Genomic DNA, 17,938 nt, shown 5'->3' on the forward strand with positions numbered 1-17,938 from the left:
TTTTTCTGCCCCCAGGGTGGCCAGTGCCACACTCACTGAGCACCTTGAGCTGGACTTGAAATAACCTGGCCTTTGTGACGTTTTCTGCTCACTGGCCCTCTTTGGGCCTCAACTTCCTGAGGGAAGTTCCCATGGAATTTAACAAACATGCCCTAATCCTGTCTGTGCCAGGTGCTGGACTGGATTTAGGATCAGAGATGAGTCAGCCACAGCCCGGAAGGTCAGCGAACTCTCGGAGCTCTGAGGAGCCACGTGAGCTAGCAGCAGAGGCTGGGAGGATGGTGTCATACAGCAGTGCCTGGCCCCCAGCCTCACCTCCTCCTGGGCCAGTTAGGAAACCTCTCCTGGCTCCAGTTTCTCATTTTGAAAAGGAGTTATTACAATCTGCTACTTGTAAAGACTACATAAGATAACATAAGATAGAATTCCTAAGGAGATAGTGATACATAATAAAGTGACATCAATCAATAAAAGCTATTATCATATGTTTGATGACTGTAGAGTGATAACATTAGGACCAAAGGAAGCAGGACTGTGGGGCACAGAGACACCGTACTGCCCCCAGCAGGTGATCAGCACAGGAGTGTCAGAGAAAGAAGTTAGGAATGCAGATGACCTGTGCTCTAGATGTACCAGTTTTGTGTCATTGCTTGGACTCATCCTCATTACTTTTAATTTTAAATCTTTTTTTTTATTTATTAAACAATTTTTAAATTTTCTGTCTTTTCAATTAATGAAAGATTTATAATTTATACCCCATCATAGAACAAATCTTGCATATTTTCACTTTATGCTGATTCTTGGGCAGCTTCCCTTCAGAATGGTGTTTTATTGCTCTGGGATCCAAGCAAAAAACCTCCAGTCTTTTCCCTGATTACAAAACCCAGTCATTCATCCAGCGTATGTTCATTGCTGCCTATTTTGTGTTAAGCACTGTTCTAAGCAGTTGCCAAGCACTACATCTATGCAGTACCCTTGGACAATTCGGGAAAATCACTTTTAAAAAGTAGAATGGACTCAAATCCCACTACACAGAGATAACCATTCTTCACAACTTGGGATCATGTTGTTTTATAATATGCTTCCCTTAACAATATATCACAAACACAGTTCCAAGCTGTCATCTGTGGAAATTAGATTTTCTACATTTGGGGGTGCTGTTTTGTGGTTCACCCCTCAACAGATCTGCCCCAACAGCCCTGGACCCATTAGGAAGTAGTGTGAGTCTCAGAGACCAAGAAGGGGGTCTCAGTGGCCTTCTAACTTGGGTTGACCCCAAGTCAAGGTCCCCTGTTCATGCTGGAGTGGATGCATAGATAGAGCCCTTATTTAGAGAGCTCCTCTCTCTACTCTCTCTGAGCTCACCTGCTTCCAGCCACTGCCAGATTAACCCTCGTCTCAGCCCTCCAAGCAGGAGGCAGGTCCAGCAGTGAATATGTGCAGGCAGAGTCACCCCACAGAAAGAGATCTGTGGGTCTGTATATTCTGACATGAGAAATTGCCCTTCTTAATAATAAAAATCTTTCCCTTTCTTTTATTGATTAAATGAAGAAATCAATCAAATCAGACAACTTTAGTCTGATCCCATTTTTGCTTGAAACTACAGGTTACAAAAACATAATTATGGAAGGGAAAAGGGCTTTTATTAGTACTTTTTACATTTGTAAATATTCTGAATATTTTACAATAAGCATATATTACATTTAAAATGTTAAGCACACGTAGGAGGGAGGGAGGAAGAATGAAATTTTTAGCATTCTAGTACATGTCCCCAGTCATTTCTCTGATTATTTCCTTAGTGTATATTTTTTAGAATTAGAATTCCTAGAAGTGGAATTGCTGTATTTTAATAGCGCTCAGTATATATTGCAAAATTAATCCTCAGAATGGCTATATCTCCTTGCACTTTGATTATCAGTAAATGAATACCAACTTGTCTTGACCTTCAGTAATTCTGAGTAGTACTGTCAATAACTCCCACTCTAATAGATAAGACAGGGTCTTCCCTGGAGGTCCAGTGTTGTCCTAATGGTCCGGAAGCGAGTGACGAGAATGAAGACAGAACACAAAATCTGATGCAATGGGTCAGGGGACCTGCAGCCTCTATTGGACTGAGGTGCAGAGTCCACTCTGAGTCCTGCTTTTATTCCGAATTGCAGACTACAAGACTTTTTTTATCTTATCTTTCCCAAGACACTGCACTGACATAGTGCAGATCTCCTTGTTTTTACCCCAGGCCTCTCACTTTTGGGCTAGTCTCGGAAACAATCAGCAAGTGCATAGGCAGCGTTCATGCCTGACACTGACCTAAAGTTACAAGGTCCATGCTTTCATGATCCCAGTCATACTCCCTTCTGGGTCTGGCCTTGGGGGTTTGTATCAAGATTATGCTTAAGAAAAACATGAAAGATAATCATTAACACAGTTTCTTAATATATGCTGTTTTTCCAGGTGCTATTTCTATGGAATTTCTCAAGGCTGTGAAAGTACATTGTTAGGAATTCCCACTACATCTTCCCCCCTTTTGTTTTTTCAGGAGTACAGACGCCATCTGAGCAACTTTTTCTTCATCAATTCTCATGCATCTGAGGACTAGACACAAAACAGTTAAAAACATACATCCTGATATTATAGTACCAAGCAATCCTCCCTCCTGAAGTTTTAATCCACATCATGGGGTTAAGTTTATGTAAGCTTTCCTCAATTTCTTCAAATAAATCAGTTTCTGGGAGTAATTGTAAGCGAACATTCTGCATATTAGAAATAGTAGCCATAATTGGGAAATATCTAAGGATAAATTATTACAAACATGTCCCCTCAAATGTTTAAATAATTGACCCCAAGTATATGCACTTTGATTATATTTATGAGGTGTGACACAAAATAAAGAGATATTCCAATCACACTTAAGATGAATTTGTGATTTAAAATTTTGTACTTCGTCCCCTAGTAGGAGAACGGCATTTTCTAAATGAATCAATGGTTCGTTAATTTCTTGGCCTATGTGGGTTTCACTTCTCCAGGCAGAACTTGCCTCTTGGTGCCACCGCTGTACAAATGTAGTCGTTTGTATAGTTGGATGCAATGTCACTCCAGCTACTGCTGCGGTCAGGGCTATAGCAATAATTTCCACAATAGCTGCTATAAGAAGTCCAATAAACTTTTTGGAATGTTGTAGTACTTTCTTCATAAACTTTAAAAGAGCGTGTGTGTTTTAGGAGAGCCTTCCCAAGGTCTGGTTTGATTTACTGGAAGCCATATTCCCAATCTCCTTCTTAATATAACAAATGAGTGATTAGAATTATAAAGTGAAGAATTTAAGCAAGTATATAATTTGCAATCCTGGCAAGAAAGTTCTTGTACACTTTCATTGATAGAAATTGTTCCTTTCAAGAGCACATAAGAATTTCTCATGCAAGACTGAATATAAAATGTCCAGTTGGTACTGGTATTAAATGTCAATAAATAATGAGTTTTATCGGAATAATGTCCATCCCAAATTTGGAATTTTTTAAGACTTAAAGCCAATCTCCAAATCTCTCCTTGCCCTCTTCCTTTATCCAACTGTGGGAAGGGGGGTGACATGCCACTAACATGCCATATAATTGGATGATCTGAATGAGTGGTAATATTAGTATGGTCTAAGACTTTATGCACCTGCCAATGCAGCCTTCTGTGAGGACTGCAGGACTGATTTTGATGAGAGCAATTAGAGACTGCATACCCCTTAGGGGACCAGTCCCATACAATTGCGTAGGAACCATTAATCAAAATTACTCCCTCAGTCCAATAGAGGTCAGGTCCCCTGACCCATTGCACCAGATTTCCTGTTCTGTCTTCATTCTCGTCACTCGCTCCCGGCCCATTAGGGCAACAGCCCGGTGGCTAATATTCCATGCTCCCAATGCAGGGGACCCAGGTTCAATCCCTGGTGAGGGAACAAAATCCCACATGTCCCAACTTAGAGTTGACATGCTGCAACTGAAGATCCCACATGCCGCAACAGAGACTAAAGACCCTGCATGCAGCAGCTAACACCCCGTGCAGCCATGCAAATAGCTAAACACTAAAAATAGATAAGGCAGCATTTCATCTTAATTTCTCCTTTTATTACTAGTTGAAATTTTAAGAATTTATTGAATGTTTGTATTTCTTCCCTTGCTGGTGGCTTACTACTCTTTGGACAGTTTTGTTCTTGTGGTGTTTCAATTTGGGTCTTTATTTCATTTTTTTCTTTTCCTGTGCTTTACTGGAGTGATTGAATTTTTATTTCTTCATATTCACTTTTTAGTACATTGATTTGCTTTCCATTTATATCCTTCTGGTAGCTAACTGGACTTTTAACATACTTACTTAGAATTATATTTTACTTATAAATCCCAGAAAAATAAAACATATTTCTACACCATCCTCCTAAACATGACAACAACTTGGTCCTCATTTCACTTCCCTTTAAATCTACACATGTTCCTACCCTTCCATGTGAAGTATCATCTGGTATTTCAACTCCAAATTGACATTTCAAACATTTTATTTTGCAATAATTACTTATCTAGATATTTCCCCCCTAATTCCCCCATTTGTTGTTGCTTTTAAATCCTTCCCCTTCCTCCTAGATTTGTTTTTCTTCTTAATTGAGAATTTTCTCCAGTATTTCTTTTAGAACGGGTCTTTTCAAGTCCTTGTGTTTCTAACAATGTGTGTGTTAATATATATGTGTGTGTGTTTAAAATTCTGTGCTCGGGAATAATGGGAAGTTTTGCTAATTTCTTTGCTTATTGTGACTTTTTGCATCCCTCTGCTTCTTCCTAGGGGGCTTCCCTGGTGGCTCAGTGGTAAAGAATCTGCCTGCAATGCAGGAGATACAGGTCTGATCCCTGGGTCAAGAAAATCCCTGGAGAAGGAAATGACAACCCACTCCAGTATTCTTGCCTGGGGAATCCAATGGACAAGAGTCTGGCGGGCTACAGCCCATTGGAGTCACCAAGAATTGAACATGGCTTAGCGACTAAACAACAACAATAACTTCCTCCTATGCTCATTCTTCTTGTGGACAATTTCCTCTACACTGTGTCTCAAAAAAGTTCTGTATTAGCTTCATTTCCTCAGGAGTAAGCACCCCTGTCTGTTGAATTTTTGGCTCCCTTTCATAGTGTAATCTTTCTTCATGTTTAATGGCTCTGGATTGAGTGCTTATCTTTGTGATAGAGCTTTCCACTGGGATATTTATTGGGGTGTGTGTGGCAGCTGCTGTAGCAGCTAATACTAAAGTGTGCTTTCCGTGCCACAGGGCAGAGGTGGGAAGTGCCGATAGATGGGGTGCCTCAGCAGCCGATCTTCTTCCAAAGAGCCTGGTTCCTCCCAGGTGCCACCTGTGATCTGGGCACTGCCTTTTCTCTCGGACGCATGCATACTATTCCCAGAGAGATAAACTCCTTGCCCCTGGCTGATCAGCATGGTGAGAGGACACTTGGGTCTGTCGCCCCCGACTCTTCATTCTGTGGTCTGTCAGCAGCCCCCACCTGTGTCAGCCTCTTGCATGTGGATGCAGAGCACTTTCTTCGTGGTCCCAGTCTGCAGCCATGCTGGCTGATGCTTCTTCTCTTTGATCTTGTCCTAATTGCACTCCATCATTCAGCGTCTTCTAATAGACTTCGTTCCTGCTTTCAAATAGGGCTACTTTTTCCTTTCTTTTAAATTTTGAGGCTTTTGTATAGGATGGGGAGATTGATGTATGTACTCAATTTACCTTCCAAAAAATGGAGTTCTGACTTTTACAGTTCTATCACATTTCTAACAGCATGAGTTCCCATCGCCACTACCCCAACACTTCTAGGATATTTCAGTCCTATGGTTTAGACATCACCATGGAGTACTGGAATCGCAAAGAATTTCAAGGGAATATGTTATGCTCTGGCTTCCCAGGTGGCAGTAGTGGTAAAGAACCCGCTTGCCAATGCAGGAGACAAGAGATGCGGGTTTGATCTCTAGGTGGAAAAGATTCCCCAGAGGAGGGCATGACAACCTGCTCCAGTATTCTTGCCTGGACACTTGGGTCTGTCAGGCTGTATACAGTCTATAGGGTTGCAAAGAGTCGGACATGACTGAAGTGACTTAGCACCCACACACACGTTATGTTCATGGGTTTCCCTGAGACTTCTGAGGGGAAAGCTGGCCAGAAGGGAAGTCTGGGGAATGGCCAGATGGAAGCTGCAGGAGTAGGGCACAGAGTGAGCAAGGATCTGGAAGGTGAGCATGTGCTGAGGTGGTGCAGTGCAAGTCAGAGTGGTGAGAAGAAGTGTGCTGGGACCCCAAGAGGAGCAGGTCCCTCTCAAAGAGAGGCCACAAGCCTGCTGTCATGTGTTTCAGACAGGAGACCCAGCAGCCCTGTCCTGCAGGCTGTGAGGTCTGGAGAGGACAAAGTCCATAGCCTGCCATCCAGATGACTGCTGTCCTGCCCCAGTAGCCCAGCAGTGAATCAGAGTGAGCAGATGCTTCTTGACCTCTGATTACAAAAAACCATGTTGAAAGACTGCTTTCCTGTGAAGTTTCTGGAGCTTAAATCTCAGGACCTCTCACTTGCAGGACCCTACCAAGGTTCTGGGAGGGTGGGAGGCACCTTGGTTAACTGTTTACATGGTGATGTGTTTTCTTTAAAATATGAGCAGGTAAGATATTTTTGTAGTTTTATTTGAAAAGGACATCCAAATGATAAGCTTTGGGCTCCAAGGAAACCTGAATCTGTCCTGGACTGTCACCAAGAAAAGAAGGAGTTAGGGCCAGTTAGTAGGACAGTTGTATAGATAATTAGGCTGGAGAAAGAGTTGTGAAAGAAGATTAATCCACTTAGGGAAGACACATCACAGGTGAGCAGCACTGACTCAGAAAGTGACATTAAAAAAGATCAGATGATCTCAGTGGGCTACAAAATCAAATTCCTGACAGTGATGCTCAAGGCTTAAGGGTCAATGACCACAACAGTGACTGATGATGTGAATGAGTATTTTGGCTGTTTTTCAGGACCAGGCATCTAAACGGCACTTGTGACAGCTCAGTGCACATGGAGCTCTTCCTCCATTACTCCCTCATCCCATCAGTAAGTGAAGGCAGAGGAGGGTCAGTGAGGGGAGAGAAGGGGAGCCACCCCCCGTACACAGGCTTCCACAGGGGTCTGAATAGGTCAGCAGAGACTTGCTGACTTACATTATGCACCAAAAACACAGGCAGAAGAAGGCTTTGAAGGTCCCAAGAGTCAGGAACACTGACTTGTAGGGAAGTCAAAATAGGTTTTTCTGAGGGCACAATGCTGGAGCTAAGGTCTGTTGGAAGATGGAGTAAGAACATTTCAAGCAAAGAGGAGAGGTTGTGCAAAGGCTCCATGGGGGCAGGGAACATGGAGATTGTGAGGAGCTGAGAAGGCAAGTGTGGCTGGAGTGGAGAATGAGGTAGAAGTGTCTGGGGAGGTGGGGCAGGGCCAGGTTCTGTGTGCAGGAGATTTGTCTTTGTTCTGAATACGATGGGGAGTAATTGGAGGATTTCTGGCATGAGTCTGGTGGGATCAGATTTATGTGTTGAAACGATCACTTTGGTTGCAATTGGGGATCTGGTTGGAGGCAAGCAAGACAGGAGGGAGGAAGACCAATGAGGGGATGGTTGCAGAGGTCCAGCTGAGGTAATTTTACATCATCCTAGATGATGGTGGTCAACTCGAGATGTTCAGAAGGTGAAATCAGTAGGACCTACTAACAGGTTGTTTAGAGAGGTCAGGGAGAGAATGACTCTTCGGTTTCTGATTTGCACAGTTGGAAGGATGGTGGTATTTGCCATCCGCTTGTTAAGGAAAATTAGAAGAGATCCAAGTTTGGTGTGGGTAAAGGAACAGGACAGGGAGGAAACTCATGAGTTCCGTTTAAGACAAACTGAATTTAAGAAGCATTCAACACATCAAAAAGAAATACTAGCTGTGCAGTTGGACATACAATTCTGGACCAAGTCTGGGCTGGAAACTTAAGTTTGTGAGTCTTCTATGTATTTGGTGGCCATGGAAAGCATGGACACGGGTAGGATCACTGAGGAAGAGAGAGTCAGGGAGTGAGAGGAGCGGTCCTTGGGTGAACCCTGAGGACCTCCACATCCAGTGGCTGGGTAAAGAATGATCCAGCAAAGGAGACTGAGAAGTACTGAAAGAAAACCAGAAAAGTGTGGCTGACAGAAGCATAGAGAGGAGAGTATTTCAAAGAGGAGGAAAAGGTCAACAGTGATGCTGCTGAGAGGCCAAGCAGACCTGGCTTAATGTTTACGTTTGGGTTGAGCAACAAGGTGGTAATTAGTGACTTTGACCAGCACTGCTTCCGTGGAATGATGGTGGCAGAAGCCAGGTTAGGGGGTTGAAGAGCAAGTGAGAGGTCAGGAAATGGAGATGGCAAGTGTTGATAATTCTTGGGATACTTCTAGTAAAAGGAAAACAGGAAAGGGGCATCAAGTATCGGAGAGATGACTGAATCACAGGTATAAAAAGCAAAGAAGGATTTGCCACCTAACAATTATCTGTTTGTTTGTTTGTTTTACAGAAGAGGACACTGAGATTCAGAGAAGTTAAGTCTCCCTTCAAGCCAGTGAGTGGGAAAGAAAGAGTTGAACCCATATCCATTCAGGGCAACACAAAAGGAAGCTCAGTACAAAACATTCTGGAAGCTTAGGGGTGCACACAGCCAGCTCCCTGAGTCTGGAGTTTGAGTCCTAGACATTCTGAGTGCCCTGCTCACCCACACACTCTCCTTCAGTAAGAGCACAGAGGGTCTGAGGATGAACACTCCCTGATGCCAAACTCATCTTCTCTTCCTGTAGTTTTTCATCATTTTGGTCTTGTCCTTTCTCCAAAGAAGAGAGCAACACAGAGAGAGAGATGACACTTACCTTCTGCGGAACCGCTTCGGAATGATCATGTGAGTTGAGCCAAGGTTCCTAACTACAGCTTGGGGATACTCTGTGTTTGGGACCAACACCATTTGTAAGGCCAGGCTAACTCCTAGTTACCTCCCCACCAAGAATAGCCTTGCCCCTCCCCATTCCCCAACCCACCCATTGCCCAGAGAATTCAGAATGCAGTTCCAAGCCATTGTGCCCTCAGCACCCAGGGCTGCCCAGGTATGCTTAAAACATCTCAAGGAGGCTCAGCTCATTGTGGGAAAGGCCTTCCCATGCTCAGCACCATGGCTATTCCAGAAAGCAGAGGGGAGAGAGTTCCCTGTCACTGGCGGCAGCAAGCTTCCTTGTTGGGATGGAGGCATGAGCCACGTCCCAGGAGAGCTGGGTGGTCCAGGCAGATTTCAGGGCCTTTCTGGCTCTGCCATTCTGAATCTCTGCTGCCTTTACCACATTTTTCCTTGAGTTCTAATTTTCACATCTCTGCCTCATCACCCTGTAAGTAATAATAATATTGGTGATATAGTTAACATTTATTGCACACTGACTGTGACCCAGGCGCTGAACCATCTGCTTTAACTACATTACTCTGATGAACCCCAACAAGGTAGAGGTGGTTATCCTCATGTGATGGATGAATAAGCTCAGGCTCAGAGAAGTGAGTCGCTTGCCCATTTTGCTTGCTGTCATGGCTGCTGACGTCCTTGCTTTTGCTCCCCAGACTTGGAACTTCTCCAGGGCAAGGATTTTGTCTCCCTCATGTCAGTACCCTGAATCCACATCTAGCCCCAAGATCAGCACAGAGGGCCTCAGGATATGTTGTTGTTTCGTCTCTAAGTCGTGTCCAACTCTTTTATGACCCCATGGACTGTAGCCCACCAGGCTCTTCTGTCCATGGGATTTCCCAGGCCAAAATACTGGAGTTGGTTGCCATTTCCTTCTCCAGGGGATCTTCCAGAACCCACATCTCCTGCATTGCAAGCGGATTCTTTCCTGCTGAGCCACCGAGGAAATGAATAATTCACTAATCAATAATTCCTCCCCAGCGCGGGGCAGTTAACTTTGGAGATGAACTGTGGGAGTGAGTCACTTCTGGCTTCATGACTTGCTTCTCTTATTCACAGACCTCTGGACTTCGTGGGCACTTTCAGTAATCGATGGTCCTATGGAGTCGCCTTTGGGGCCACAGCCAATAAGGTCATGTTCTTGTTCTCAGAAGGTTACCAGCCCCTGCTGGTCCCGCAGTGGGCCCAAGGTACATGCGCTGCCTCACACCTGCTGGGAATTTCACCATGGAAATTCTTGCTCAGAGACCGCATGGCAGGGGTTCTCTGGGGTCAGGGGACACACTTTGTGGACTGTCAGCATTCTTTTCAGCTTATTACTTACCCAAGGTCAATGTTGAGCCCACAGGGTTTCAAAGCTCATTTGCAGGCGTTTTCTCCCAGTTAGATTCAGAGGTTCTTTAGACATAGAAGGCTCAGAAGGTAGCTTCTCTGTCACCTGCAGTAAACATCTCTCCTGAGTGATAGCTATGACTGCCTTCTTGCTATCAGTAAGCATTCAGATGCTTCCTCAAAGAACTGTGCTTACTTCTCTGGCCATTGATCTGAGGCCTCTTTGTTCCCCATGCCCTGGGCTCTCTGACAGTTCAATCATCCCTAATCTAATGACTCCCAAACCTCTCCTGTCCTGTTCAGTTCTCTCTCCTGAGTTCCAGTCCTCTATGAGCAAACGCCTACAGTATCTCCTTAGTTTTTTATTTCTACTTCTTTTTAAAATTTTTTAAATTCTTATTATTTTTTTAATTTTTTAAAATTTTATTATTATTATTATTATTTTTATTTTTACTTTATAATATTGTATTGGTTTTGCCATACATCAACATGAATCTGCCACAGGTGTACACGTGTTCCCAGTCCTGAACCCCCCTCCCACCTCCCTCCCCATACCATTCCTCTGGGTCATCCCAATGCACCAGCCCCAAGCATCCTGTATCATGCATCGAACCTAGACTGGTGATTCGTTTCTTATATGATATTATACATGTAATATCTCCTTAGTTTTTAAGAGTTTTTGATGAAAATTAAAACCAAAATGATGTATCTCTTAGAGGTATATAAGCTAAGATTTGTTGTTTGGTCACTCAGTCATGTCTTTTGCAACCCCATGGACTGCAGCCTACCAGGCTCCTTTATCCATGGGATTTCTCAGGCAAGAATACTGGAGGGGGTTGCCATTTCCTTCTCCAGAGGATCTTCCCAATCCAGAGATTGAACCTGAGTCTCCTGCATTGGCAGGCGGATTCTTTACCACTCAGCCACCTGGAAAGCCCATGGCAAATATTTGCATCTATGAAATCATTACCACAATCATCATGATGAACCCCAGAGTTAACTTTTTCCCCTTTGTACTGTCTTCTTCCCACCTGTATCTTGTCATCACCCCCAGCCTCAGGCAATTATATAAATGGAATCACATGTAATGCACTTTCCCCCTCTCCTTAGGGGAGTGATCTGTTTTCTTTCACCCTCCAGCATCATTATTTTGAGATCCATACATGTTTAGCATATATCAGAAATCATTCCTTTTTCATTTCTGAGTAGTGTTCCACTATACGGAGAGACCGCAGTTTGTTTACCCATTCACCAGTTGACAGACATTTGATTTATTTTCAGTTTTTGGCTATTACAAATAGAGCTGCTAAAAGGATTACAAGTCCTTGTATGTTTCCACTTTTCTTGGATAAATACCTATGAGTGGATGTCTGGATTATTAAGACCATGAAGTAGATTATATTTTTAAAGAAACTGTCAGACTATTTTTCAAAGTGATTTTTTCCAGTTTTGATTACCTTCCTCAGTGTATGAGAGTTTCAGTTTCTCTTTGTTTTTGACAACACATGGTCAGTCTTTTTAATTTTAGCCATTCTAAGAAGCATGTAGTGGTATCTTATTGTGGTTTTAATTTGCACTTTTGTAATGACTAATGATGTTTAGCATATTTTCATGCTTATTTGCTATCCCTCTACCTTCTTTGATGAATTGTCTGTTCAATCATTCACCTACTTTAAAAAATTGGGGTGTTTTTTGTTTTCTTATTGTTGAGTTTTGAGAGTTTTCTTTTTAATATACTCTGTATATAAGTGCTTTATCAGATGTATGAATTGCAAGTATTTTCACCCAATCTGTGACTTGTGTTTTCATTCTATCGACAGTGTCTTTTGAAGAGCTTCCATTTACAATTTTGAGGAAGTTTAATATTTTCATTTTTCTTTTTATGGTATCATATAAGAAATCTTTGCCTAATCTAAGATCACTTAGATTTTCTTATTTGTTCTTTCTCGAGGTTTTAGTCTTATGTTATCTTGCATTTAAGTCTATAATACATATTAATTTTTTGCTTATAGTGTAAGGTGTGGAATGAATTTCTCTCTTTTTTTTTTTTTTTGCCTTTGACTATCCATTTATTTGCAACACTCTTTGTTGCAAAAACCTACTCTTTGCCCATTACACTGCCTTTGCAGCTTTGTTGAGAATTGATTGACTACACATGTGTATGGGTCTGTTTCTGGGCTCTCCATTTGGTTCCATTGACCTGCAAGGTGTGAAGGTTCTAATTTCTCCACATCCTATCCAATACTTGCTATTTTCATTTTTAAAAGATACAGGCATTTGAGTAGGTGTGAAGTATTATCTGACTGTTGTCTTGACCTGTGTTTCCTTGAAAACGAATATGTTGAACATCTGGCTGGGCCAGAACATTGTTTCTTGCTTCACGGCTCAAGGGTTCCCTCTTCTGTTCTCACAAAATGATTTTATATATGTATCCTCATTATAACCGTACGTTTTCTGAGTTGACTTCTTACCTCCACTTTTGTTTGGACTCACTACTTCCCAGCTCCTAATGTTCTTATTCTTTTCATTTTGAATTCCTACTGCCAACAGTTTCTCTGTCACCCTGGACTTGTCCTGGGAGGGGACTTGGATATTTAGTATAGTGAGTTCATGGGTTGAAATAGATCCAGCATCTTCAGACTTACTAACACCAAGGTCTGCTGATTCTCACCTGTGAATCATGACCTTCAGCACCTTGCCCATTTTCTGCTGTTATTTCAGCTTCAATTTCCTGTGAATATCTGTTGGCAACTTTGGTTCTGTTCTTGGGCTTTCGAAGACCCTATTGTCTGCTGTCTGCTTCCTCTTAATCTGATGTTGATATCAAATGGGTCTTGTCACTTAGATTTGTTGTAGATGTTTGTGGGCTTATGATTTTGCTATCTTATTCACTCTGCTTTCCTGGTGGGTGAATTCGGGTAAATTTAAAAATTATGCTCTTGCAGCTTCTAACCTCACAGCAGTTATTCCTTTTATATTGTCCCTTACCTGCCCATCTTCCACCACTCACGTTCACAGAAATACGGACCACCCCAACCAACCATCTCCCATCCTTTGAGTGAGGAATGTCCTTACTTTCCTCCTTCTCGCCATCCTACAAACTCCTTCTTATATTTAATGGCCTTGCTAAATGTCATCACCTCCAGGATGCCTTCCCTCATGCTCAGACCCTAGGTGAGGTCCATGATTTCCTCTTCTTGCCCTCATAGCACGCTGAATATGCCTCTACTATCATACATATCACATCACTTACTTTCCTCCTTGTCTTCTCTATTGTATTGTAAGTATCTTAAAGCAAGAACTTTGTTTATTCCTCCTGTATCCTTGATGCCTGTTCTGTGCCCCAGCCCAAAGCAGACACTTAGAAAGGACACCTTGCCCATTTACATTTTACTGGATTTGTTAGATCGTCTCAGGACTAGTCAGTGACAGCATTAATATTATCATTGCCTTAAGGGTACAGTGTATAAATATAATACTTTACAAGACGTTTTAAAACACAGCTCATCCCTGCTCTCTGTGTTGCTATGGTATACATTATGGCGCTCTACTTGCAGTGATTGTTCATTTATGTTGTCTGTTTCTGCCCATCATACTGTGAGCTAATGAAGGCCAGGGACCAAGTCGTCTTCATCTCAATAGTTAGCCCAGTGCCTGGCATGGGAGAGGTACCAGGAAGGCTCTGTAACATGAATACATGACAGACATCCCTGCATTCCTCCTTGGGCTAATCTGGGACTTATTCACTCATCTCCCTGAGTCCTGAGATCTGTGACTGCAAGTCACATGAAGCCCCATAGCTGACCTGAGTCTCCCCTGAGTTTGTGAGAAGAGGAACTCACACAGTCTCTGGCCCTTCTCTCCCAGCCTTTGTGCTTCTGATCGGCGGCATCGAAGTTGGCCTGTCCCACTTCCCCTTTTTCGCCTGCCTCTCATCGGAGTTCGGGCTGGTCAGCTCCGTCCTGGGCTTCAGCTACTCTCTTGTCTGGTAAGATGGACTCTGCCTGCCTCCCCCCCAACAGTTTGTTTGGCCATGGCTAAACTCCTGAGAACTCTCTTAGAGGACACCTTGCCCAGAACTGAGGCTCAGGGTGGGTGGGTGGGTGGGTGGAATGATTGGTCCCAGGCCCACCGTGGCCCCTCCTTGGGACTGCACTTGAGGCTTCAGAAGGTCAATCTGCATTCTGTCAGCTCCACAAGAGCCTGCCCATGATTAGAATATTCCCAGAAGTCAGGGTTGTAGAAAAACTCACTTCTGTCAACTGCCGTCAGTAGACCCACAGGTAGAAGCAGGATTCCCATTTGGATGTGACTTCTTGCTGTTGTCACTTCCCTGGGAGCCCAGGAGAAAGTGCAGGGGCCTTAACGGGGTATTTGGGGCCATCGCAGTCTGGCCTATCCCTGTCTCTCCATGCCTGATGGTCTCTAACATACACCTCCAGTCATGCAAGGCTCCTGAATTCATTTCTTCATCCATCCACTTCTTCATTCAGCAAATATCCCACTGTGATCCAGGGAATACACTGGAAGACAAAACAGACCCTCACGGACCGTACGTTCTGGCCTCTCCGTCTGCGTGTTGCTCTTCCCTGTGTGGAGTGTCCTCCCCCCTTGGCCCGGTGATGGGCATATGCTCATCCTTTATGTATCATCGCCCCTAGACGTGGGCACTTTCTCACCCTCCTCTTGAGCTCTGTGCCCTCAGCTCTGATGCCGAACCAGCACAGAGCTGGCCCTGGAGAATATTTCTGGCTGAGTAATCCCATGAACACTTCTACTCTCCAGCCCTCAAGCTCATTTCATTGCCCGCAACCCCCTTAGTGGGCTTGTTTACCCCACAGCATTTCCTGTGGAGCGGGGGTCCCGGACCTTGTGTGAAAACAAGTGGAGGGAACTCTCAAGCAAATGATACCCTGATAGCTACAATTCCAGAGTTTGTTAAATGGCTTGCTAATTAGTGGCTTGATTTTAAAAAATTAGAAGACAGGGTATTAAGGGTTAGACATGGAGTAACACCATCTTAACAGCCTCTGAGCTGGTGAGGAAAAGGTGGCTAGAAGCATTTAGCAGCTTGTGTGCTGTAGGAGTATGGGCACCAAGATTGAACATGACCAGTTGGGGGGAACCCTTGAGGCTTATTCCTCAGAGGGGTGTTTACAGACAAGGCCAGGCAGGAAAAGCCTCAGCCCCAGGGTTGGGAGACATGGTCTTGGCTCTGAGTGTGACTCTAGATGGATCCTTTTCCCTCTCTGGGCTTCAGTCTCCCGAGTGATGAAGGGAGAGAGGAGGAGAACTCTCTGTCTCCCTGCTCTGCTATTGTGGACTCCAGGACTGTGTGAGGATGCATTAAATGAATGTAGCGTGCAGGTAGCTAGGCATGAGCTAGGTGCCTGATCTGGGTGAGATGCACACGGAGTCCTGGGAACCAGTCCTCCCAGAAGGATGGGGAGAGGCCTCCAGGCAGGTGGAATCTGAGCTGTTTTCACAGGGGCTGTGCTGGGAAGGACCCCAGGACTCCAACCCTGTTTCTGTCCTGCAGGTTTGTGGTCACCACCCTTTACATCATACAGTGTCCCCATGGGCAGGTGAGTCCCCACTGAATTGTATTTAAGTAGTTAGCCCTATCACTATGGCCAGCTCGCTATGTGACCTGGGACAAGGCTTTGCCACTCTGGGCCCCAGCTTCCTCATGTGGACACAAGGGAGTTGGAGCCATTCCTGATGCCTCCATTAGCAGAGCATCTTGTGTTGATCAGGTGTCATTCACAGGATATGTACTCATAGTTGATGCCCATAGTGGGCCCTCAAGGGAGGGAAGCTCTCAGCAAACCCATTTTATAGGTGAGGAAACTGAGGCACAAGTATATTATGTAACTCTTGAGAAGCAATAGATTTGAGAGTTAAGACCAAATCTGGCTGACTTCAAAGCTCCTTTTTTTTTTCCATTCCTGTATGTAGCCTCAGTTTCTCTGGTCTATAAAATGAGACAATGGACTCAATATACCCTTTGTTGCTTTGCTATGCATTGTCTACCCCAGAATTATAGGAAGCTGGTTTATCTGTTCAGCCCTATACCCAGGAAAGTAAGCAAGATGAAAGAGAGGTATCATGTTGCAGCCAGGAGGCTTACTAGGTGGGTGAGAGGAGTTTAAGGAGGCCACCTGGGCCAGGAGCCCATGGGAGCCTTGCCAAAGCCTTTCCTGGGCTTTAGTAACTATGGAGGATTAAGGAGTGTGGCAAAGAGAGTCTGGGGGAACCAGATTAGAAAATGAGGTGTGTAGGTCAGACCTTCCCTCTGCATCTCTGCCACAGGATTGAGGGCATTCTGGTGGATCTCTGTCCCAAAAGAAGCCCTTCTTCCCATTGCTCACAGTGCCTGAGGTTCCAGAGCACAGGTACTTTCTTTGGAGTCTTGGAGAACTTTCAGTCTTCTGTAAGTTCTCTTGTAATTCAAAATGTTCATGGTTAATTGGATGAGACAGCAGGGTCTTACTTCTGTGCTCAGAATCTCTAACAGTGAGAACTGCTATGTGTCAGGCATGGTTCTAGGCTCATTCCCATCACTAACTGGAGAATTCCCAGGATACGAGGCAGCCAGTGTGTTAGTGCCATTCATACCCGGTTCGTTGATAGGAAAGTAAGGCTAGGGGCTGACATGACTTAATAATTAACAATCATGGGACTGAAATCCAGACTAAGGAAGTAATGAAGACCTGTTCTCATGTTTTCAAATGTATTTATGGAGACATTGTTTATAAAAATGAGACATTGGAAAGGGTCTAAAATGTCAAATTCTAAGGGGAAATTTAGATAAAATTTGTGTTCTATGTGCTAAGTCGCTTCAGTCGTGTCTGACTTTTTGTGACCCCATGGACTGTCGCTCACCAGGCTCCTCTGTCCATGGAATTCTCTGGGCCAGAATACTGGAGTGGGTAGCCATCGGGGATCTTCCCAACCCAGGGATTGAACCTGGGTCTCTTGCATTGCAGGCAGATTCTTTACCATCTGAGCCACCAGGGAAGCCCAGATATAGCTATATGGATATAGATAATTAAAAAACACAATGAAATATTAATACTACAAAGACTAAGTCTCAGATATAAGCATACATTGGAAGATGAAGACATCAGCCCCTGCATCTCAGAATGTGTCTAACCCCGCCCTAACATCCCTGCATCAAAACTCTGATTTCCCAAGGGTGGGAAGAATACTCTGGAAACATAAAAAAAAGGAAACTAACCTATAAATTATGAAAGATAAGTAACAATATTATTTATCTTAAAAGAGTGAAAAAAATGTTTTTATCAAAATGAAGCTAATAACATAAAAACTATGAGCACCATTCTGAGAGACCTGTTACTTTGGGGAGCTTGTGATGCTCCCAGCATGATGACACTCACAGGCCCTTCCTCCCTTCTTTCCTTCCTTTTCTTCTTTTCCCGCTCCCTCTTCTGCTCCGCGCCCCTCCTTCTTCCTCCCCTTTATCTTTCTGTCTCTGTCTCTTTTTCCCCCCCTCTCACCCTTCCTCTCTCTCGTGTGTGTTTTCCAAAAGGAACATTTAATACGTAATCAGGGGAATTCCCTGGCAGTCCTGTGGTTAGGGCTCTGTGCTTGCA

The 17,938-nt window shown here is 43.9% G+C and overlaps 1 protein-coding gene across 1 annotated transcript in view; it reads left to right on the forward strand.

The window, feature by feature from the left end:
* The first annotated feature begins 6,660 nt into the window (after positions 1 to 6,660).
* LOC128052071 (stimulated by retinoic acid gene 6 protein-like) overlaps positions 6,661 to 17,938 on the forward strand; it is a 28,247-nt gene continuing 16,969 nt past the window's right edge. The window contains exons 1-6 of the mRNA XM_052644535.1: positions 6,661 to 6,668; positions 7,021 to 7,096; positions 8,848 to 8,945; positions 10,050 to 10,180; positions 14,190 to 14,310; positions 15,862 to 15,907. Coding sequence (XP_052500495.1) covers positions 6,661 to 6,668; positions 7,021 to 7,096; positions 8,848 to 8,945; positions 10,050 to 10,180; positions 14,190 to 14,310; positions 15,862 to 15,907 — 480 coding nt within the window. The remainder of the gene's footprint in view (positions 6,669 to 7,020; positions 7,097 to 8,847; positions 8,946 to 10,049; positions 10,181 to 14,189; positions 14,311 to 15,861; positions 15,908 to 17,938) is intronic.

Source organism: Budorcas taxicolor, chromosome 8 (assembly GCF_023091745.1).
Source record: "Budorcas taxicolor isolate Tak-1 chromosome 8, Takin1.1, whole genome shotgun sequence".
Taxonomy (NCBI): Eukaryota; Metazoa; Chordata; class Mammalia; order Artiodactyla; family Bovidae; genus Budorcas; species Budorcas taxicolor.